The 22,522-nt window shown below is 54.3% G+C and overlaps 1 protein-coding gene across 11 annotated transcripts in view; it reads left to right on the top strand.

The window, feature by feature from the left end:
* The first annotated feature begins 700 nt into the window (after positions 1-700).
* The window catches only part of HSPG2 (heparan sulfate proteoglycan 2), a 117,629-nt gene continuing 95,807 nt past the window's right edge, over positions 701-22,522 (top strand). For all 11 annotated transcript variants that reach the window (XM_033227919.1, XM_033227925.1, XM_033227921.1 and 8 more), the window contains exon 1: positions 701-778. In XM_033227919.1, the coding sequence (XP_033083810.1) occupies positions 716-778 (63 nt within the window). In that variant the 5' untranslated portion in view covers positions 701-715. The remainder of the gene's footprint in view (positions 779-22,522) is intronic.

Genomic DNA, 22,522 nt, shown 5'->3' on the forward strand with positions numbered 1-22,522 from the left:
GGGCTGTCCCCTGTGTCCCTGTTGGAGGTGAGAGTCTGGAAGCGAGTTAAGTGTGCGTGTGAGCGGTGAGGATTGTTCGTACTTGAGAGTTGGGTCTGTTCCCGGGTAGCGCACGAGTGTGTTCGTTCAGTAAAGTTATGATATGAAGGTGTTCTTAGGTGTGGAAGCTGGCGTGCACGTGTGGCACGGAGTGCCAGCTGCGTGCGTGTGAGCGTGGGAAGGAGATCCCGGGGTCCTCAAAAGCTGTGCGAGTGGAGTCGGCCGTGCCGGGCGTGCAGGGGTGTGGAAGTCGGCGGGGCGCGCGGGGAAGCGGGGGACCCGGGGATCGGGGAGGAGAGAGCGACTGGACCGGCGGCCACATACCATGCCCGGGTTCCGGGCCCCCGGTCCCCCGCCCTGTTCCATCCCACACTCCAGGCCGGGTTTGGCGGGGAGCCGGGCCAGGCCGCGGCTCGCGCGGAGGGGGCTGGGGGCCCAGACAAAGGCCCAGTGGGCTGCGCGGCCGGCTGGGGCGAGCAGAGCCCGCGGCCCGGGGGCGGTCCGGGGGCGGGGCCTGGCGCTCCGGGGAGGGGCGGTCCGGGGGCGGGGCCGGCGCCGCGGGGGCGGGGCGGGCGGGGAGGAAAGGGGGCGGTGGAGAGCCGGCCGCGCTGTCCAGAGCTGGCCGGCGAGCGGGCGGCGCGGAGCGAGCGAGCTAGAGAGCCGCGCGGGCCGAGCCATGGGGCGGCGGGCGGCGGGCGCGCTGCTGCTGGCGCTGCTGCTGCACGGGCGGCTGCTCGCGGTGAGTGTGCGGGGCGGAGGGGCGGGGAGCGGGAGGCTGCCGGGCTGGGGCCGTCCGGGTCGCGCTCGCTGCGCCCGCCAACTTGGCTGGGGAGCCCAAGGCTGCGCGGCGGGGATTCTGGCCCCGGACGGCGGCGCCCGCCGGGGACCCCGGGCCGGCGCCACCCTGCGGCATGGGGCTAATCTAGGGGGACCACCAGTCGGGACCCTGCGTGGGGCCGGGGGCGGGATTGGCCCGCGTGGGAGCCCGTGGGTCTCTCGGCCACGTTGCCGAGTGCCGGAGTCTCGCTGGGCATGGTCCGGCCTACCATTACTGGGGACCAGTAGGGGAAACTTTGAGCAGAGTGGGAACTTGGCAGGACGAGGGAACCCTTCTGCGCCAGCTTGGCAGAAGGGCCACTCAGTGGTGATGGGGACCCTATGAGTCTCGCTGAAACTTTACCACGCCGTCTATCACCTGGGGGAGCTTGGAGCCAGGTAGGCACAAGCAAAACTTCTGGGACAGAGCTGAAGCTTGTGTGGAACACCCACGGGCCTTGGAGTCATACAGCCCAAGAGTTGAATCAATCCCTGCCTTTCACTGAGTAACTCTTGTGACCTGGGGCAAGCTAGTTAACCTCTCTGAGGCCAGCCCCACGTGGGTCAAGGGAGCTCAAAATACACGACCTCAAAATGCATAGCTGCAGGGCGCTGCTGGACCGTGTGGAATGAGCTGCAAAGTGTGTGGTGCAGGGATGCAGTGCACCCTTGGGGGACCCGAGTTCCCCAGCTTTCCTCTTCGCAGGTCTCCTAGAGGCAGGGAGAGGCCTGCCCTTGCAGTCTAGTCCCCTACTCTGAGCTTAGATGGAGGAAAAGGGAATTCTAGGTTCAGGAATCCTGAGGCTTAGAAGGCACTTGGCCAGTAGAGGCCCTGAGGACCTGAGTGAACTTGAGGAGGACTGGGCGGGGTCAGTGGGCAGGGAGCTAGTGGCAGATGTGGGTAGGGGCACATCTGGGGAGCCGAGCCTACCGTGGGGAGCCACAGAGCCAACCCCACTCTCTTTGAGGTGCTCCTAGGCAGTCCCCATACGTGCCCCCCTGTTCTCTGAGCCAAGAGAGGGACTTTTCTGACCAGGCTGGTGTTTACCCAGGGACTGCCTGCCTGGCCTCACCTTACTGGCTTCATCACACCTCTGCCCTCCTGAGTCACTCGTCATCCACCCGCCCAGACCTGGCTCCTCACTGCTCTTGCCCCACCCACCCAGCACTTCTCCTCCCCCACCCCCACTCTGGGCAGCCTCCTCTGTTGTCCTCCTGTTTCAGCCTCTCACCCCGAAATATTCAGCAGGGCCATCCAGTAGTTCCCTAGTCTTGACCTGAACTTGCACTCCCAGCCCTGACTTTTACTTTTCCCAAGGCACCAACTTAGCATGTGGGGTGTTTTCTGAGGCCCAACAGTCTTTCCTGACCTTCCCCCAGCTCTGCCCCCTGATGAGGGGCTCCTCCGTGCCTCCGTGCCCAGGGGCGGTAGGATGGCGGTGGGTGGAGTTGTTTGCTGTGTGCATGAGGAATTTCCACAGACATTCCTGGACCACGGCAGATCATCTCATTCACTTGTTCATTCAACAGATAATCACTGAGCGACATTCCATGGCAGTCACCAGGAGTACAGGGGTTCATTCTTTGGGCAGATATTTGCCATGCACCTACTGTGTGCCAGTGAACCAATGAACCTGGTGCGGTGCTAGGGGCTGGGGTGGTGTGGACCAGCAAGGACAGGCCCTGTCTGTGCCTTCCCAAAACTCACAGGCTGGTGGACTGTAATTTAGACAAATAAACCGGCAGCTCCAATCCTGTGGGATTAGAGGGCGTTCTCAGCAACACATGGATGGTTGCTGTCCCACCCCAGGCTGCTGGTGGTGGGCTGGAAAGAGCTTGGCCCCTGAAGTCTCTTTATAAAATTCTTTTCAAAAAGTTTCTCAGGCTGGGTGCGGTGGCTCATGCCTGTAATCCCAGCACTTTGGGAGGCCAGGGCGGGCGGATCACGAGGTCAGGAGTTTGAGACCAGTCTGGCCAACATAGTGAAACCCCCTCTCTACTAAAAATACAAAAATTAGCCAGGTGTGGTGGTATGTGCCTGTAGTCCCAGCTACTTGGGAGGCTGAGGTAGGAGAATCACTTGAACCCAGGAGGCGGAGGTTGCGGTGAGCCAAGACTACACCATTGCACTCCAGCCTGGGTGACAGAGTGAGACTCTGTCTCAAAACAAACAAACAATAAAAAGTTTTTTGGGGGCTGGGTGTGGTGGCATACGCCTGTAATCCCAGCACTTTGGGAGGCCGAGGCAGGCGGATCATGAGGTTAGGAGTTCGAGACTAGCTTGGCCAGCATAGTGAAACCCTGTCTTTACTAAAAATACAAAAAATTAGCCAGGCATGATGGCACGTGCCTGTAGTCCCAAGTACTCGGGAGGCTGAGGCTGCAGAATTGCTTGAACCCGGCGGGTGGAGGTTGCATTGAGCTGAGATCGTGCAACTGCACTCCAGCCTGGGTGACAGAGCAAGACTCCATCTTAAAAAAAAAAAAAAAGAGGGCATCACACTTTGTTGCCCAGGCTGGTCTCAAACTCCTGGCCTCAAGTGATCCTCTTGCCTTGGTCTCCCAAAGTGTTGGGATGACAAGCATGAACCACCACGCCTTGCCTTCCCTTGAAGTCTTATAGAACCAAGTTTGAGTCTCAGGGCTGCTGTTTCTGGCTGTGTGATCTGGGGCAAATTCCTCTCTCAGCCTTAAAGTTTCCACATCTGTACAGTGGGGTTGAGTAGTTTGTTGCAAGTCAAAAATGAGATCAATTCTTAGCCCAGGGTCCCAGCACGCCTTGGACCCTCCTTGCCTGCTGCCCTTTCTCTCCTCTGCCCTTCAGTTCAGTCCGGAGCCAGTGGCGGATGGGGAAGGGTTGGGCACAGGAGCAGGGTGAGATGGGCCTTCGGGAGCTCAAGACCTCCCCGGGATGGGGGACGGGACCGCAGGAAGCTGGTCTGTGATTAAGTGTAGGTGTAATTTCAGCTGTTGGGAGGTGAGGAGGCTTGCTGGAGGAGGGGGCTGGGCCTGCGTGACTCGGCAGGCCTTGGCCTGCTGACCCCTTTGGGGCGGCCCTGCAGGGGACAGGCGTCTTGAGGGAGCCTCCGTGGTGATTAAGGTGTTTTCCAGGGCCGAGGAGGGAAGTCGCTGAGATACCTGTTTCCTGCCTCAGCTGGATTTCCTCGCTGGGGAGGCTGCCAGCTGAACTGGAGGAGCCTCCCCTTCCTGGCAGTCCCTCATCCCTCCCCTCCACGCAGCCAGCTGCTCTGTCCCCCGACACTAGCCTATTCCATACCTGCAGCCAGGACAGGATGGGGTTTTGAGTGTGTCCTGGACATTCCTGGAGGGAAGGAGGGCAGGTTGCAGGTCTGTCTGCGGGGTGGAGGTGGAAGGGGCAGAGATGGACCACCCCTCATCCCTTAGGCCCAGTTCCTCATGTCTGGGGAGTTGTGGCCCCTGCCTGGCTTGGCCCGGGCCTGTTCTCAGGCTGAGTGCAGACAAGTTGGGATCTGTGGGTCTGAGGCCCTGCCCGGGAGACGGTGGAAAGAAGGTGGCAGGAGGTGACTGGGTTCAGGGCCTGGAAGACGTGTGAGCAAAGTAGAGAGGAAGGAGCTCTTGGGGTGCCAGGCTGATGATGATGATGACAAAGTAATACAGGTACTTCATACTTACCCAGCACCCACTGTCTGCTCTGAGTTTCTCAGCGAATCCTCCCATTCACCTGTGTTTCCTGCTCACCACCTCCCTGCGGTGCTCAGAATTAGGTCCCAGCCCCTGACTTAATATAGCCTACGAGACCCTGCAAGACCTGGCCTCCTGCCACCTGCCCCTCTCAAACTCCTCCAGCTACACCGGTCTTTTCTTTTTTCTTTTCTATTGTTTGTTATTTTTTTTTGAGACAGGGTCTCACACTGTCACCCAGGCTGGAGTGCAGTGGCACAGTCACAGCTCACTGCTGCCTCAACCTCCCAAGCTCAGGTGATCCTCCCACCTCAGCCCCCTGAGTAGCTGGGACTACAGACACCCTCCTCTACGCCTGGCTAATTTTTGTGTTTTTTATAGAGACAGAGTTTTGCCATGTTCCCCCAGGCAGGTCTCAAACTCCTGGGCTCAAGTGATCCACCCTCCTCGGCCTCCCAAAGTGTTAGGATTATAGGCGTGAGCCACTGCACCCAGCCTTTTCTTTTCCAATGAATATCCAAATTTAAAACAAATAGAGATGGGGTCTCATTATATTGCCCAGGCTGGTCCTGAACTCTTTAACTCAAGCTGTCCTCCCACCTCAGCCTTCCAAAGTGCTAGGATTACAGGCATGGGCCACCTCGCCTGACTGTTCTTGTTTCTTCTTTTTTTTTTTTTTTTTTTTTTTTTTGAGACGGAGTCTCGCTCTGCCGCCCAGGCTGGAGTGCAGTGGCCGGATCTCAGCTCACTGCAAGCTCTGCCTCCTGGGTTTAGGCCATTCTCCTGCCTCAGCCTCCCGAAGCTACGGGACTACAGGCGGCCGCCACGTCGCCCGGCTAGTTTTTCGTATTTTTTAGTAGAGACGGGGTTTCACCGTGTTAGCCAGGATGGTCTGGATCTCCTGACCTCGTGATCCGCCCGTCTCGGCCTCCCAAAGTGCTGGGATTACGGGCTTGAGCCACCGCGCCCGGCCTGTTCTTGTTTCTTGAGCATGTGAAGCACACTCCCGCCTTAGGGTCTCTGCGTCTGCTGTTCCTTCTGCCTGGAACACTTGTCCCTGTAATATTCACGTGACCCTCTCCCTCTCCTTCTTCAGGTCCTTACCACTCTGCCCATAATGGCTATCTCCTTAAACTGCTTTATTTTTGTTCTCACAATTGTCTGACCTGCATTTGTCTGTATTTGTTTATGTGTTTATCTGCCTCCTCCTGCTCAGTTTAAGTTCCACGAGAGCAGGATCTCATCTGTTTTTGTCCTTTTGTTCTCACAATTGTCTGACCTGCATTTGTCTGTATTTGTTTATGTGTTTATCTGCCTCCTCCTGCTCAGTTTAAGTTCCACGAGAGCAGGATCTCATCTGTTTTTGTCCACTGCTGTGTCTTTAGCACCTGGCAGGTAGTAAATGCTTAGTGAATATGTTTGTTGAATGTTTTAAGCTATAGCTACTAACCTGATCCCCATTCTCTAAGCAGAGGACATTGAGGCACTGAGAGGTTACGTAACTTGCCCAGTGACTTACATATCCACACACTCAGAGATGCTACGAGCCAAGTTTTGAATCCAGACGAAGCTCTCCTAATCACTCCACGTACTGCCCCATGTGCGTGTAACGGGCAGTCAGTAGATATTGCTACAACTTGTCACTGATGTTGATTAAGAACTCTGGTCTCGGCCGGGCGCGGTGGCTCAAGCCTGTAATCCCAGCACTTTGGGAGGCCGAGATGGGCGGATCACGAGGTCAGGAGATCGAGACCACCCTGGCTAACACGGTGAAACCCTGTCTCTACTAAAAATACAAAAAACTAGCCGGACGAGGTGGCGGCGCCTGTAGTCCCAGCTACTCGGGAGGCTGAGGCAGGAGAATGGCGTGAACCCGGGAGGCGGAGCTTGCAGTGAGCTGAGATCTGGCCACTGCACTCCAGCCTGGGTGACAGAGCGAGACTCCGTCTCAAAAAAAAAAAAGGAACTCTGGTCTCAAGTAGTAAAGGGGCTACCTCAGGCAAGGAATATCAGGGATTGGCTTGGGAACAGAAACTCTTTAGTGTGGGTGTGCCTCAGTGTCCGTGGGGTCTCCTGGGGATGCCTCTGCCTGGGCTGGGGAAGCCTAGGAACTAAACTCTAGGGTGGTCATTTTTAGGTTTGTTAATTCATTAGCGTCCTCTTCAGATAGTCCCCAGGACTCTGCAGGAAGTGGAATTTATCCAGGGGCTTTTAGGCCCAGTGTGGGAGGTCAGAGGCCCCTGCCCCTGCCATGCTGCTGGTGGGGGAAGGGGAAGAACACCCTTCTGGTTGTCCTGCATGGAGCCTGCACTGTTTTTTTCTGGCTGTTCCCTGGGGGCTCAAGGTTTAGCCTGAGTCTGCAGAGCTTCAAGGGCTGCCTGGCCTTGGGGTGAGAGGCTCAGGAGGGAGGGCAGGAGGGCCTGCCCAGGCTATGGAAAGATCTGGAGCAATGATTCAGAGGCCACTTGGAGGCCAGACGTGTGGGATCTGCACCCTCAGACCACTTGGGGTATATGGGAAGGGTTCCCAGCCCTGGCCTGTTGCCCCCGCTCCCGTCCGCCCAATCCAGTCCCAGCTGCAAGGGGTCAGGCTGGAGGAGGAAGTGAATATGACTCGGTTCCCCGGCAGCTTCCCAAAGATCTGCTGGGCCCACCTCTCCCCATCCCAGGGCCTACCCTGGCCTTTCCCTCCTCTTGCTCCTGCTCCTGCCAAGAAGAGGGAGGCTGCACCGAGGGTCCCGGCCCTGCTGGAATGTTGCCTCAGCCTGGGCCTTGGCCTCTTTGGCCCTGCCACCCCCTCCTGCTCCCAGGGCCAGCTGCCCCAGCGCCCAGAGCTGGCTGACTGAAACCCAGAAGTATGTGTGGAACTCACTTCGCGGGGAGCCGCCGGCCTCACTGCCCAGCCCGGTGGCGTCAGGGCTGTGTCAATAGCAGCCTTGAGAGGGGTGTGGCTCGTGGCTGCTGGGGGTGGCTGGGTTGGGGGTGCTGTCATGAAAGCCCCGAGAACAAGGTGGCTCTTTGAGGCCTGGGAATGTGGGGCCTTTGAGTATCGCTGCCCCCAGAACCACCCTCCCTTCCCTTCCATGATGCTCATCTGTGCCAGGCCTACAGGGACCTCAAAGCATCCCTGGGGGCATCTGTGGCATCCTGAGATAGCCTTAGGACCAGCTCCTAGCTCCTGACCAGAGCCCATTCCCTGAGCCGTGGAGGAGGGTGTTCTGTTGCTCTGGGTTTTAGGGGAGTATCTGGTGCACAAAGCCTTGCAGAGTGTATTGAATGAATGAATGAACAAATGATGTATGAGATTAAGCATTTGTTAAAATTCATTTCACAGGCCGGGCACGGTGGCTCACGCCTGTAATCCCAGCAGTTTGGGAGGCTGAGGCGGGTGGATCACGAGGTCAGGAATTGAGACCATCCTGGCTAACACGGTGAAACCCCGTCTCTACTAAAAATACAAAAAATTATCCGGGCGTGTTGGCGGGTGCCTGTAGTCCCAGCTACTCGGGAGGCTGAGGCAGGAGAATGGCGTGAACCCGGGAGGCGGAGCTTGCAGTGAGCCGGGATCGTGCCACTGCACTCCAGCCTGGGCGACAGAGCAAGGCTCTGTCTCAAAAAAAAAAAAAAAATTCATTTCACAAATATGTGTGGGGCATCTTTTATGTTAATTTATTTGTGTCTGACTGTGTTCTAGATCGTTTTTTGTTTTTTTTTTTTTTGAGACGGAGTCTCGCTCTGTCTCCCGGGCTGGAGTGCAGTGGCCGGATCTCAGCTCACTGCAAGCTCCACCTCCCGGGTTTACGCTATTCTCCTGCCTCAGCCTCTCGAGTAGCTGGGACTACAGGCGCCGGCCACCTCGCCCAGCTAGTTTTTTTTGTATTTTTTAGTAGAGACGGAGTTTCACCGTGTTAGCCAGGATGGTCTCGATCTCCTAACCTCGTGATCCGCCCATCTCGGCCTCCCAAAGTGCTGGGATTACAGGCTTGAGCCACCGCGCCCAGCCTGTTTTTTTGTTTTTGAATGGTGTCTCACTCTGTTGCCCAGGCTGGAGTGCAGTGGTATGATCTCGCCTCACTGCAACCTCCGTCCCCCAGGTTCAAGAGATTCTCCTGCCTCAGCCTCCCAGGTAGCTGGGATTATAGGCGCGCACCACTATGTCTAGCTAATTTTTATATTTTTAGTAGAAATGGGGTTTCACCATGTTGGCCAGGCTTATCTTGAACTCCTGACCTCAAGTGATCCGCCCACCTTGGCCTCCCAAAGTGCTGGGATTACAGGCATGAGCCACCGCACCCGGCCTGTTCTAGATCTTGAGGTTACCTCAGAGAATAAAAATGTCAGATTCCTTTCTCTCATGTCACTTGCATTATAGCTAGTGCAGAAAGACAGACAATAAATGAAATACAACAGGTGGTGACAAGTGCTGAGAAGAAAAAAATAAAACAGGGAAGAGGGCAGTGAGTGATGAAGTGGGGTAGGGTGGGGTGGTAGGAAAAGCCTCTGATAAGATAAATTTGAACTGAAGGAGACCTGAAGTAAGTGAGCGGATAAGCCTCGCAGATATCAATGGAAAGGGCATTCCAGGCAGAGGGCATAGCTAGTGCAGAGGCCCAGAGGTGGGAGTGTCCTTGGCATGTCTGTGGAAAAGCAAGGAGGCCCGTGGGGCTGGAGCAACATCAGTGAGGGGGAATGTGGTGGACACAGCAGGCAGGGGGGTGGCAGAGGGTGATTGGCAGAGCCTTGGCCATGGGAAGGACCTTGGATTTGTGCCTGAGTGAGTTGAGAAGTCACTGAAGGGGCCTGGTGTTACATAGGATTGCTCTGGCTGCTGTGTGGAGAGGAGCACGGGGTGGGGGTGGGGGGTCCAGGGGAAAGGCAAGGAGGCCGTGACCCAGGACAGACGATGGGAGCTCGAGCCAGGACCACAGAGGTGGGAGATGGTTGAATCCCCAGTACATTTTGAAAATGGGTCACCAGGATTTGCTAGTGGGTTGGATGTGGGGTGGGATGGAAAGAGAGGAGTCCGAGATGCCTCCACAGTCTTTGGCTTCAGCATCCCAAAGGATGGAGCTGCCACTACCTGAGATGGGAAAACTCCAGGAGGAGCGGGCTTAAGAGGAAGATCAAGAATGGCAGGAGATGGAGTCCAGAATTCTCAGAACAGTTATTTTGTGTCTTCTCTTACGATCTTTTGTTTGGATAATAAAAATTCTTTTTTTTTTTTTTTTTTTTTTTTTGAGACGGAGTCTCGCTCTGTAGCCCGGGCTGGAGTGCAGTGGCGCGATCTTGGCTCACTGCAAGCTCCGCCTCCCGGGTTCCCGCCATTCTCTTGCCTCAGCCTCCCGAGTAGCTGGGACTACAGGCGCCCGCCATCTCGCCCGGCTAGTTTTTTGTTATTTTTTAGTAGAGACGGGGTTTCACCATGTAGACCGGGATGGTCTCGATCTCGACCTCGTGATCCACCCGTCTCGGCCTCCCAAAGTGCTGGGATTACAGGCTTGAGCCACCGCGCCCGGCCTAAAAATTCTTTAAAAAAAAAAAAAAAAAAAACGAGGCAGGTGGGCCAGGAGTGGTGGCTCACACCTATAATCCCAACACTTTGGGACACCAAGGTAGGAGGCTTACTTGAGCCCAGGAGGCGGAGTCTGCAGTGAACCATGATCTCGCCACTGCACTCCAGCCTGGGTGACAGAGCAAGACCCTGTCTCTTAAAAAAAAAAAAAAAGAGAGAACAAAAGAATGGAAAGTGATGGAGGGGACAGCGTGGGTGGGGGTTGGACTGGCTCACATGCCTGGCAGTCATCCCCCACCCATCTCCAGCCAGGAGCTCCCCTGTCCCCGCCCAAGCTGGGGCCTCTGCATTGGCTTGTGGCATAGGTGGAGGGGATCTTGCTGAGTGTTCATTTGTGGAGTTGTGGACTCTGCCTTAGAACTCCACAGCCGGAGCTCATGGCTTATAGATTTATTCTTACCCCCTCATCTAGAGTGGAAGCTCCATGAGGGCAGGGACTTGGCTTTGTTCATTGCTGTTTGCCTGATGCTAGGCAGATAGTAGGTGAACACATTAAAAATTCAAATGAGGTGGCTCACAACCTGTAATCCCAGCACTTTGGGAGGCCGAGGCAGGCGGATCATCTGAGGTCAGGAGTTCGAGACCAGCCTGACCACCATGAAGAAATCCCATCTCTACTAAAAGTAATAGTAAAAAAAAATCAGCCAAGCATAGTGGCGCATGCCTGTAATCCCAGCTACTCAAGAGGCTGAGGCAGGAGAATCAATCTCCTGAACCCAGGAGGCGGAGGTTATAGTGAGCCGAGATCGCGCCATTGCACTCCAGCCTGGGCAACAAGAGCAAAACTCCGTCTCAAAAAATAAAAATTCAAGTGAATAAAGGATGGGCGTGGTGGCTCACGCCTGTAATCCCAGCACTTTGGGAGGCCAAGGCAAGCAAATCACTTGAGGTAAGGAGTTCGAGACCAGCCTGGCCAATATGATGAAAGCCCATCTCTACTAAAAATAAAAAAAAGTTAGCTGGGTGTGGTGGTGTGTGCCTGTAGTCCCAGCTACTTGGAAGGCTGAGGCAGGAGAATCGCTTGAACCTGGGAAGTGGAGATTGCAGTGAGCTGAGTCATGCCATTGCATTCCAGCTAGGGCGTCATAGGGAGACTCTTGTCTCAAAACAACAAACAAACAAACAAACAAATTCAAGTGAACAAATTAATGGCTTTGAGGAAGCCAGCAGGCCAAGAAGGGCCAGGCTCCTTGCTGAGATTGGAAAGGGGCATGCTCTGGCCCCTGTACTTGGAAGCTGCCTGCCCAGCCATGCTCTCTGCAGGGCCCCAGAAGATGTGGGACAAGCTGGGATGTCCACTCTGCCATTTTTGACTTGTCTGTGTCCTCACTGGTTTCAGAGCCCCTTTCCTGGGCACTATGGTCAAGGGAAAGATGTGGGCTCAAAAGGCCCTGCCTTCACGTCTTGGCCCAGCCCTGACTGGCTCTGTGACCTTGGGCAAGTTGCTTTACCTCTCTGAGCCTCAGTCAACTGTGAAATGGGGAGGCCTGCTTCCTGGTGGTTGTGAAGTAACTAGGTGGGTGCACCTCGCTCAGTGCCTGGAATACAGCAGGTATTTGACACTCTGTGATTGCACTAAGTCTTGTTCCTGCTAAAGGCAAGGCCGGTGGAGTATCTGAGGCAGGGTTCCCAGGGCCCAGCTGGGCACGCCTTCTCTATGACCCAGGTCCTGTACTAGGCTTGTTGAATGAATGGCTGTGTAAGGGATTGTCCATTCCCTGGGCCTGTTTCTCAGTCTCAGAGCTCCGGGTGTAACTGCCTCTGATCTGCCACTGCCCCTCCTTCCTCTACCGAGGCTGCAGCTGTAGGACAGAGTCCACCCTTCCACCCTGATTGCTCCTTCCTGGACTGGGAGAGGAGGGGGGCACACCCCAGGGTGTGGCCTGGGAAAGGCTGGAGCCTTTGGACGCCTTGTCCCCTTCCCAGATGTGTGCAGTTGGTGGGCTCTGAGCAACAGGAGATGTGGCCAAGTGGCTCCCATGGGTGCAGAAAGGATGTTCATGCATCCTGAGGGTAGTGACGGGAGGAGGGTGGGGGACGTCCTGGGACTCCATCCTAGCCCTATCCCCGCTCCGGCCTACACTGGAAGAGGCAGGACCTTGCCCGGGAAGCTCTGGGCAAACCCGTAGTTGGTCCTTACTTGGTGGGGTGTGGGGCTGCTCGACTCTGAATCTGGCTCCCGTGGGCTCAGAGAAACAGCAGGACTCAGGAGAGAGAGACACACAGGCCTGGTGATCTTGCCCCACCTCCTCCTATGCTTTGGGTTTGGGCTGTGGGTTAGAGATGTGTCCCCTCCCCACCAGGCGGGTGACACCTAGGTGTTTTTTAACATTTGGCCTCTTTCTCTATCTTTCTCCCATTCCAGTCAGTGGGGAAGGGGAGGCCTGGCTGGGGCCTGAGCCTGGGGAGGACTTCAGAGGTGGCCTTGGGTCACCCCACAGATGCTTCTCCATGGGTGGGGCTGGGATTCCCAGCTGCCTCTGGCCCCTTCCCAGCCCACCTCCGGGTCCCTGCCCCCACCTCCCAACGCCTGCCCATGCCTCTCTCCCAGGAAGCCAGCTCCGGCCCCCACCTCCTGGTCCTGGGCTCCCCTCCTAACTAACCCCAGCTGACTCAACCCTCTCCTTGTTTGGCGCTTCCAATTTTCAAATAGTTGGGAACTGGGATCATGCCTCTTCTTGGAACCCTCGCTGGGCTGGATGGATTGAAATTCTGGCCTCATAAATCCCAGCCCTAGTGGCCTCTACTCTATCATTTTTTTTTTTTTGAGACCGAGTCTCACTCTGTCTCCCAGCCTGAAGTGCAGTGGTGCCATCTCGGCTCACTGCAACCTCTGCCTCCTGGATTCCAGTGATTCTCTTGCCTCAGCCTCCAGGGTAGCTGGGATTATGGATTACAGGCATGCACTACCACACCTGACTAATTTTTGTATTTTTAGTAGAGTCGGGCTTTCACTATGTTGAATAGGCTGGTCTCGAACTTCTGACCTCAGGTGATCCGCCCGCCTCAGCCTCCCAAAGTGCTGGGATTACAGACGTGAGCCACCACACCCAGCAGCCTCTATCACTTTCATAGCTCTTCATCCTTTCCTGCCTTTTGCCTTCCTATGACCCTCAGGCCAGAGGAACAGAAACCCAGGAGTTTCCTGGGGACAGACCAGTCTCTTCCCTGTCCTGGGACCTGCAGGTTCTCCTCCCCAGTGGCCTCAGTCACATAGGTCGCCAGCTAATGTTCCCGGAGTGCTGACACCTTCCCATTTAAATCGCCACCCTCTTTAGAGCCAAGCCTCCCACTGGGCTCTTGCCAGGCATTATCTCATATAATACTCACAGCAATCTTTTGAAGTTGGCATTATATCTCCATTTTGCAGAACGGGAAACTGAGGCATCAAGAGGGGGAGTTGGGGGCCAGACTTGCACTTGTAATCCCAGCACTTTGGAAGGCATAGGCAGGCAGATTGCTTGAGGCTAGGAGTTCGAGAGCAGCCTGGACAACATGGTAAAACCCCATCTCCACTAAAAATACGAAAATTAGCTTGGCCTGGTGGCTCATGCCTATAGTCCCAGCTTCTTGGGAGCCTAAGGCAGGAGAATTGCTTGAACCTGGGAGGTGGAGGCTGCAGTGAGCCAAGACTGTGCCACTGTTCTCCAGCCTGGGTGACGGAAAGATACTCTGTCTCAAAAAAAAAAAACAAAACAAAAAAAAGCTAGGGGGAATGGCTGGCCCTTCATCCACCCAGTACATGCCACACCTGGGAATGGAGCCCAGGTTGTCAGACTCCCAAGTCGTCATTGTTTTCCCCAGTGGGTCCAGCGTGTTGTGTCCAGAGAGAGGAATTCTGGGAGGGCTGTGTGGAGAAGGTGGGTCCAGGCTGGCCTTGGCAAAGGGTTATAGGGGGCTGCATGTCTGCCACCTGGGCTTTGCCAGTTCCAGCTTCACAGACTCGGGTGCCTTTTTGCCCTTTGACTTCCATTTCAACCCAGTGATAATGTTCCCCAGAGAGATGGATGTGGCCTTCCCTTTGATTGAGACCCCTGGGAACCCTGATTCTTCTCAGTCAGGTCCCAAGCTCCCTGTGGGGCCTGCAGGTTTTGCCCTGTTGGGGTTCAGTGAGTTTTGCTGAGCAGGGCCTGGTCCCTCATACTGGGGGCTTGGGTGAAATACAAAGCAGAGAAGCACATGACTCAGCTGCCAGGTGAAACTACATCCAAGTCCCGCGTTATATTGTTTCAACAGCCCTGTGCAGTGGAAGCTTCAAGAATCCTTCCATCCATCCCTCTGTCCACTCATTCGTTCACATATTCAGCTAGCGCTGCCTGAGGACCTGCTGTGTGCCTGAAATTGCGCTTATTGTTTAATCTGCATTATCAGTCCCCCTGTACAGCTGGGGTTATGCCTCCATTTCCCAGATGAGAAGTAGCTCAGAGAGCAGGGAATAGCCAGGCGCAGAGGAGGGTGTAAGCTGCCTTCAGCATCACTGGACCTCCTGGAAGAAGTTGGAGGCACGGTCCCCACTCTCTGGATGCCTTGGATCTTGTTGGAGAGGCAGGACTCATAAGCGATAAGTGCCCAACACAACTCAAAGTCCAGACAATAGCAGAGTGTTGGGGGAAGGAAAAGATTGATTGGGCATGAGTGATCTGGAAAGACTTTCTAGAGGAAATGGGGCTTAAAGAGCAAGTCTGATTTGGCTGGTAGAGGAGGAAAGCATTGTGGCAAGGGTCCAGGAGTTGTCCCCATTGTCCCTGGACTCACATTGTCTGCATTGTTGTTGTATGTGCAAGAGCGGGAAGACACTCGCCTGCTGCCAGAGTTGTTAAAGTTGGGAAAGAATAAGAGGAAGTCCCTAAGGTAGCTGAGGTGACATTCATTGCTGGTCAGACCAGGGAGGCTACAGGTTAAGGCCTGGGCATCCACTTGGTCACCAGCCAACTACCATCCCTCCTCCCTGGGCCTCAGTTTTCCTACTCATCAAATGGGCTCCTTTCTTGCTTGTTGGCCACCTTCCAAGTCAGAAGAAAGGGACCCTGAGTTCTTGGAGAGAACAGCTCACTACCCCCGAGAGTTGGTGGCGTTCCGTTCTCTGGAGCCTGGGGTGGTAGACACCTCAAGGAGCCCACCACATTACCAATCCCATATCTTCCTTCATTGATGCCATTGATTCCTTCCCCTGACACTCTGCTATTGTCTGGACTTTGAATTGTGTTGGACACTTACAGCTTATGAATCCTGCCTCTCCGACAAGATCCAAGGCATCCAGAGAGTAGGGACCGTGCCTCCAATTTCTTCCAGTAGATCTGGTAACGCTGAAGGCAGCTTCCACCTTCCTCTGTTCCTGGCTGTTCCCTGCTCTCTGAGCTACTTCTCATCTGGGAGATGGAGGCATAACCCCAGCTCCCACGTGCCAGGCTCTGGGCTAGGGAAGATCTGGGAGATCTCTTGAGTCTTTGTGACTTGGTCTCAGCACCCATTGGTGAGTCTGTTTCCCTTGCAATGAGCCTGTGGGAGGAGAGGACCTGGCGGCCAGCTCCCCTGGGCGAGGGCAGGGGGAGGGCCCACAGCAGCAGGGAGAAGAGCAGGCCGATTTTATTATGAGTCTCAGATGAGCTCATGGATGTGTAAAATAGCGAGGGCTATTTATATTGAGTCTGGTTATTTTATTTTATTTTTTTGAGACGTAGTCTTGCTCTGTCACCCAGGCTGAAGTGCAGTCTAGGCTCCCTGCAACCTCCACCTCCCAGGTTCAAGCGATTCTCCTGCCTCAGCCTCCCGAGTAGCTGGGATTACAGGCACCCACCATTAGGCCCAGCTAATGTTTGTATTTTTAGTAGAAATGGGGTTTCACCATGTTAGTCAGGCTGGTCTCGAACTTCTGACCTCAGGTGATCTGCCTGCCTCAGCCTCCCAAAGTTCTGGGATTACAGGTGTGAGCCACTGTGCCCGGCTGTGTCTGGTTATTTTCATTTAGGAGAAATGGAAGCTGCCCACAGAGCCCAGGTTTGGGGTTCCCTGGCATTGAGTGGGTTAAATGAGGGGTGCAGTCTTGGGGTGCCTGCTTTTCACTTTCCTCCCTTTTTTTTCTCTCCCTACCTCCTGGGGTGGGGGTGGGGGCGGGATGGGGGAAGCAGATCAGCTCAAGCCTGGATTTGACTTGAGGACATGGGAGGAAATGGGAGGAAAGGGTTAATTAAGTCAGTCTGGCTTCCCACCTCCCTGGTAGGGGTCGAGGAGGGGGGACAGGGATGGCTGGGGCAGGAATGTATGATAAGATCAAAGCTTTCAGTCGGCCTGGGCCCCACCTCTGGTTTCACCTGAGCAATTGAAGGGAATTCTCTAGCTGGGAGGACTGTGGCCTCCTAGGCAGGGGGGTTTTAGGCAGGGCCACCTTCCTCCAAGAGGCCCCACCTCACGTTGGCTTCAGGTGCTTCCTCCTTCCCCCTACACCTCCCCTCATCTCCCAGAAGCACCACCTTGTGCCCTGACAGGTACTAGAAGCCCCAGGGGCCACCTTTACTTGGTACTTCAAATTGGGGGGGATGCGCCCTCTCTAGCAACAGGCCTCTCTCCTGCTCCCTCCGCTGCCCTCTCATAGTTTGGGTTTCTAAGCCCAGGACACTTGGTTTTAGAAAGACCAGGAGGACCCTGGCTAAGGAGCTGAAAGGCTTCAGACAGCCCAGAAAAGAGCCCAGAGCCTCCTTGCTGTGGCTGTTAGCTCCTGTCCATCAATTCTGCACCGTTTCATTCTGCAGGTTGTACTTTGGGACAGTGTCGTGGGCAGGAGGCATAGTCCTGAGACCTGTCCTAGCTTCATCACTTATTGCTGTGTGACCCTGGGCTGGTGAGTTCGCCTCTCTGAGCCTCCTCTGTCAGGTGGGAATGGCAATTCCTACATTGCAGGGTTTTGGTGAAGATTAGAGATCATATAATAGCTTATAGCCAGAATAGGCAGTTGATAAATAACAGGAGCTATTATTTTGTGATTTTATTTTCCCTCCTTCGAGAGGGCCCCTGGTACTTGGTCCTAGATAAACCTCTGCATCTCGGTTCTGTTGTGTGTCCCCTGCAACCCCCACCACCACCTCACCCCTGCTATGGGAAGGCCCTAAGTCCCAGAATCCATCCTTTCCTCCAACACTGTTTTCTTACGGAATCTTCATAATGTTGGGAGGGGAGCAAGATGGGAAGGGGTGTGAGTGCAGGGGGCGGAAGGCTCTGTCAATGCCCTCAGGGACCTTCTCTTGGGATAGCAGGTTGAGCCTTCCTGGACAGCCGGTGGTCCAAGCTTTCCCTCTCCACTGCCAGAGGCCTCACCAGGCCAGCCGGGCTACAGAAGTGGCCCCAGGAGGCACTCAGTGGGGAGGAGCGGATGCTGGGGGTGCCGCAGCCTGGGCTTCTGCCTTCTCTCCACGCTGGCTCTGCCCTGGTTAATGATTACTCTGAGTGAGTGGGAGAGCAGAGGAGGGGGCCCTCCCAGTCCCCTTAACCACTGGTTGCACCCGAGGTATGTCGGTAGTCCAGTGTTCCCTGCTTTAATGTGGCAGCCTGCTCTGGGATACATGGGGCAGGGAAGCAGGGGCTTAGAGTCACATATTGACAGGCTGCTTGTGCACCTGGGGTCCTGGGGACAGTCTTAGGGCCCACAGGATCTAGGTGCAGTGTGAACTCTGGTATAATAACAGGCCCTGTGGTTTGGTGGCAGCTGTATGAACAGACCCTGCAATAATACACGAGGCAAGCAAGCCCCTTCTAGCTCAGAAGATCCTGCACTTCTCCTCTCCCGGGCTCAGACCCTGCACAGGAGTCCTGGTGTGATGATTAGGGTCTTTGGGGCAGCTGGGCTTGGCTTCCAACCCCTAACTCTGCCAGTTCTGGGCTGTATGACCTTGGGCAAGTCACTTTACCTTTCTAAGGGGCTGCTTCCTCATCTGAAAGAAGAGAATGCTAATCCCTACTTTGCGATGGCAGCAAGCCACTGAGGGGGAGGTATTTAGTTCACAATTAATACCTGGGGAATGGCAGTAACTGTTATATTGCCATCATAGTTTTTGTTATTAGTAGAAAGGGAAATTGAATCTTCGTCTTGGGTAACCAGGGCGACAGTGGCCGTTGGGGATGAGCTGGAAGATTTGCGGGGGAGGGGGGTTGGGGGCGGGGAGGAGGCATAGGCAGATCCCAGACACATGTTTGAAGAGGGCATGTAGGAAAGGGCTGGAAGGATGAAGAGAACAGGGGCTTAGCAGAGATCTCAGGCACGCTGGACCCACCTTAGACCTTTCAGCCTGGATTCCTCCTTGGGCTGGGTCCTGCGGCTGACAAAGGCCAAGAGTGGGGGAGGAGGGAGAACTGTTTTATTTTGATAACATTAGGGCATTTTCCCCTACTGGCGGCTGCTATTTTGAGAGTCCCAGCGAGCAGGGGCTATGGTTAAATTAGGTAATGTTGCTCCAACAGGAATGTGTGAAGCAGTCGGGCTGAGGCTGCAGAGAGGACGGTCAGTTCACTCCATATAAAATTAAACTGCAGCTTGGAAAAGAGCAGCTTGGGCCACTTTATAAGGCGATGTGGGGGGAACCACTGGAAGCAGCTGCTAGTGGAGTGAAAGTGATGGCCCAAGGCCTCTTTTTAGAGAGCCTGGGCCTCTGCCTGGAGGCCTGACTGACTCAGCAAGGATCCGGTGACTGGCATGAGGGGCAGGGCTGGGGTGTCTTCAGCTCCACGCCTGTGGCTGCTACTCGAGGCAGGTGGGGTTTAGGGTGGCGTGATGCATGAGAAGGATGGCTTGGCAGACTTGGCCTTGAATCCTGCCTCTGCCTCTTTCTAGCCTTCTGTGCTTGGGCAAAACCCCTCAACGTCACTGGACCTCAGTATTAGCAGCAGTGGAAAAACAGTTCAGCCACCTGTGATCCCAGCACTTTGGGAGGGCAAGGCCAGCGGATCACTTGAGGCCAGGAGTTTGAGACCAACCTGGCCAACATGGTGAAACCTCATCTCTGCTAAAAATATGAAAATTAGCTGGGTGTGGTGGTGCACGCCTATAATCCTAGCTACTTGGGAGGCTGAGGCAGGAGAATTGCTTGAGCCTGGGAGGCGGAGGTTGCAGTGAGCCAAGATTGTGCCACTGCACTCCAGCCTGAGCAACAGAGCAAGACTCTGCCTCAGAAAAGAAACAACAGTTCCAGTCCCTTAGGAGAGTTTCTTTTTTTTGTTTTGTTTTGAGACGGAGTCTCGCTCTGTCACCCAGGCTGGAGAGCAATGGCGCGATCTCGGCTCACTGCAACCTCCGCCTCCCAAGCTCACACTATTCCCTTAGGAGAGTTTCTTATAGATCAAATCACAAGAAACAAAGGCATAGCTCACTTTTATGGAGGGCCTACTGTGTGCAGTCATCCCTTTATGTCCTTATAGCTCCAAGGGTGGTCTAGGCACTAGCAGCCTGGGCCTCAACTGGGAGCTTGTCAGAAATGCAGAGTTTCTGGCCCCTCTTGGACCTACTGACTCAGAATCTGCATGCCGACAAGATCTCCAAGTGACTCCTGTGCTTGTCAAAGTTGGAGAAGGGCTGCTTTCCGTCTGCTGTCTCATTTCATCCTGAAAACCACCCCTGGAGAGATGACCGCCATAGAAACTCCATCAGTGATCATACTCTTCCCAGATTCTTCCCCTCTTCCCTTTTTTTGGTCCAGGTGGGGGTTCAGCAAAGAACAGGGTGTCAAAACCCCTGACAGGATTGGAGAAAGTTGAGAGTATTACCTGCTTTTGAGCCTTTTTTTTTCTTTTTTTTTTTGAGACAGGGTCTTGCTCTGTCCCCCGGGCTGAAGTGCAATGGTGCAATCTTGGGTCACTGCAACCTCTGCCTCCTGGGTTCAAGCAATTCTCCTACCTCAGCCTCCCAGGTAGCTAGGATTACAGGTGCCCGCCACCACGCCCAGCTAATTTTTGTATTTTTAGTAGAGACAGGGTTTCACCGTGTTGGCCAGGCTGGTCTCAAACTCCTGACTTCAAGTGATCCGCCAGCCTTGGCCACTCAAAGTGTTGGGATTACAGGCGTGAGTCACTGCCCCCAGCCCCTTTGAGAGTTAATCAGACTTTCTTGTCTCCTTTCACCTGCAGGCTCGGCACAGCCGGACAAAGGTCATTTCCCCAAAGTCATTCCATGCTGCCTGTCTTTGGGGAAAGATGGGGGCTGGAAAGAGGTTCTCTACTGACATGGCCTGTGGGGCAGGGAGCAGCCATTGCTCTGTAGATCAGAGGAGAGGGGAGGAGCCCAGTGGGGAGGGGAGTCAGAGAGGGGCGGCCCTGGGCTTAGTTAGGGTCCCCCCCACCTATCACTGGTACAGTCTAGCAGCAAATATTTGGAGAACGCTGACTATGTGCTCAGCCCTGGGGAAGTCTCCTCAATTTCCCCTAATTCTGTAGACCTTTATTATTCAGAAAAAAACTCCACAACTGTTAATACAGTTTATTTAGTAGCTAGCATGTGCCACACACTATACTGAGCACTTGAGTTGCATTAGCTCTTTGATCTATTTAATTTCACCATCACTTCCCTCCTCTATAAATGAGGATAGTAACAATAATACAGATCTTGTGGGGCTGTTATGAAGATAGCTCAATGTTTGTCAAGTACCCGGCACATAGTGTTAAATAGATATAGTAAGTACAAATAATCTTCCAATAAGGTAGGTACTGTTATTGTCCCACCCCTCCTTTTTCCCCTCCCACCCACTGCAGAGTCTCACTTTGTTGCCCAGACTGGAGTGCAGTGGCACCCTCTTGGCTCACTGCAACCTCCTCCTCCCAAGTTCAAGTGATTCTCCTGCCTCAGCCTCCCAAGAAGCTGGGACTACAGGTGTGCACCACCACACCCTGCTAATTTTTTTTTTTTTTTTTTTTTTTTTTTTGAGACGGAGTCTCGCTCTGTAGCCCGGGCTGGAGTGCAGTGGCCGGATCTCAGCTCACTGCAAGCTCCGCCTCCCGGGTTTACGCCATTCTCCTGTCTCAGCCTCCGGAGTAGCTGGGACTACAAGCGCCCGCCACCTCGCCCGGCTAGTTTTTTGTATTTTTAGTAGAGACGGGGTTTCACCGTGTTAGCCAGGATGGTCTCGATCTCCTGACCTCATGATCCGCCCATCTGAGCCTGCCAAAGTGCTGGGATTACAGGCTTGAGCCACCGCGCCCGGCAAAGTTTCCTAGTGTTCTTAAAGACATGGCTTCTCGACCAGCTGGGATTATTCCATCCCCATTCTGCCCTGTCTGATTTATTTATTTATTTATTTATTTTTGAGACAGGGTCTTGCTCTGCCACCCAGTCTGGAATGCGGTGGCACGATCATGGCCCACTGCAGCCTTGACCTCCTGGGCTCAAGTGATCCTCCCATCTCAGCCTCCCGAGTAGCTGGGACCACAGGCACACACCACCACACTTGGCTGATTTTTGTATTTTTCATAGAGATGGGGTCTTGCCGTGCTGCTGAGGCTGGTCCCAAACTTCTTGGGCTCAAGCAATCCACCTGTCTCAGCCTCCTGAAGTGCTAGAATTACAGGCATGTGCCACCTCGCCCAGCCATTCTGCCCTTTCTTAGTGTCAAAAAATCAAAGACCTTTGTAAACAGGCGGTCAGAACTTCTGGTCAGCGTGTGATAACTGGTGTAGCTGACAGAATTCAGGCCAAAAGCAGACAGACTTAATGTCTTGATTAACGAGGCAGCCTTATCACCACACATGTTCGATTTCCGTTAGCTGTCCGTTGACAATAACTGTGGGTGGGGAGCCCCGTGGCAGGGCCAGGCCTGGTTCTGATTTTGCCTCTGCGGCCTACAGCTATGCAGCCTTGGCAAACCTCAGTTTCCTCCTTTGTAAAATGGAGATAGCTCCACCTTCAGGCTTGGCCTAAGGATCAATTATGGTATAATCTGCACTGTCTGATATGGTAACTGCTAGTCACACGTGACTATTTCATGCAAAATTTAAAATTAAATAAAGTTTTAAATAAAAATTCCATTTCTCTCTCTTTTTTTTTTTTTTTTTTTGAGACGGAGTCTCGCACTTTCACCTGGGCTGGAGTGCAATGGCGTGATCTCAGCTCACTGCAACCTCTGCCTCCTGGGTTCACGCAATTCTCCTGCCTCAGCCTCTGGAGTAGCGGGGATTACAGGCACACACCACCACACCAGCAAATGTTTTGTATTATTTATTTATTTATTTATTATTATTTTTTTTTTTCTAAGATGGAGTCTCGCTGTGTTGCCCAGGCCGGAGTGCAGTGGCACAATCTCAGCTCACTGCAAGCTCTGCCTCCCGGCTTCATGTCATTCTCCTGCCTCTGCCTCCCAAGTAGCTGGGACTACAGGCATTCACCATCATGCTCTACTAATTTTATTTTTGTGTTACTCGTAGAGACGGGGTTTCACCGTGTTAGCCAGGATGGTCTCGA

The sequence above is a fragment of the Trachypithecus francoisi genome, unplaced genomic scaffold, assembly GCF_009764315.1.
Source record: "Trachypithecus francoisi isolate TF-2019V2 unplaced genomic scaffold, Tfra_2.0 Lachesis_group12, whole genome shotgun sequence".
In the NCBI taxonomy this organism is placed as follows: Eukaryota; Metazoa; Chordata; class Mammalia; order Primates; family Cercopithecidae; genus Trachypithecus; species Trachypithecus francoisi.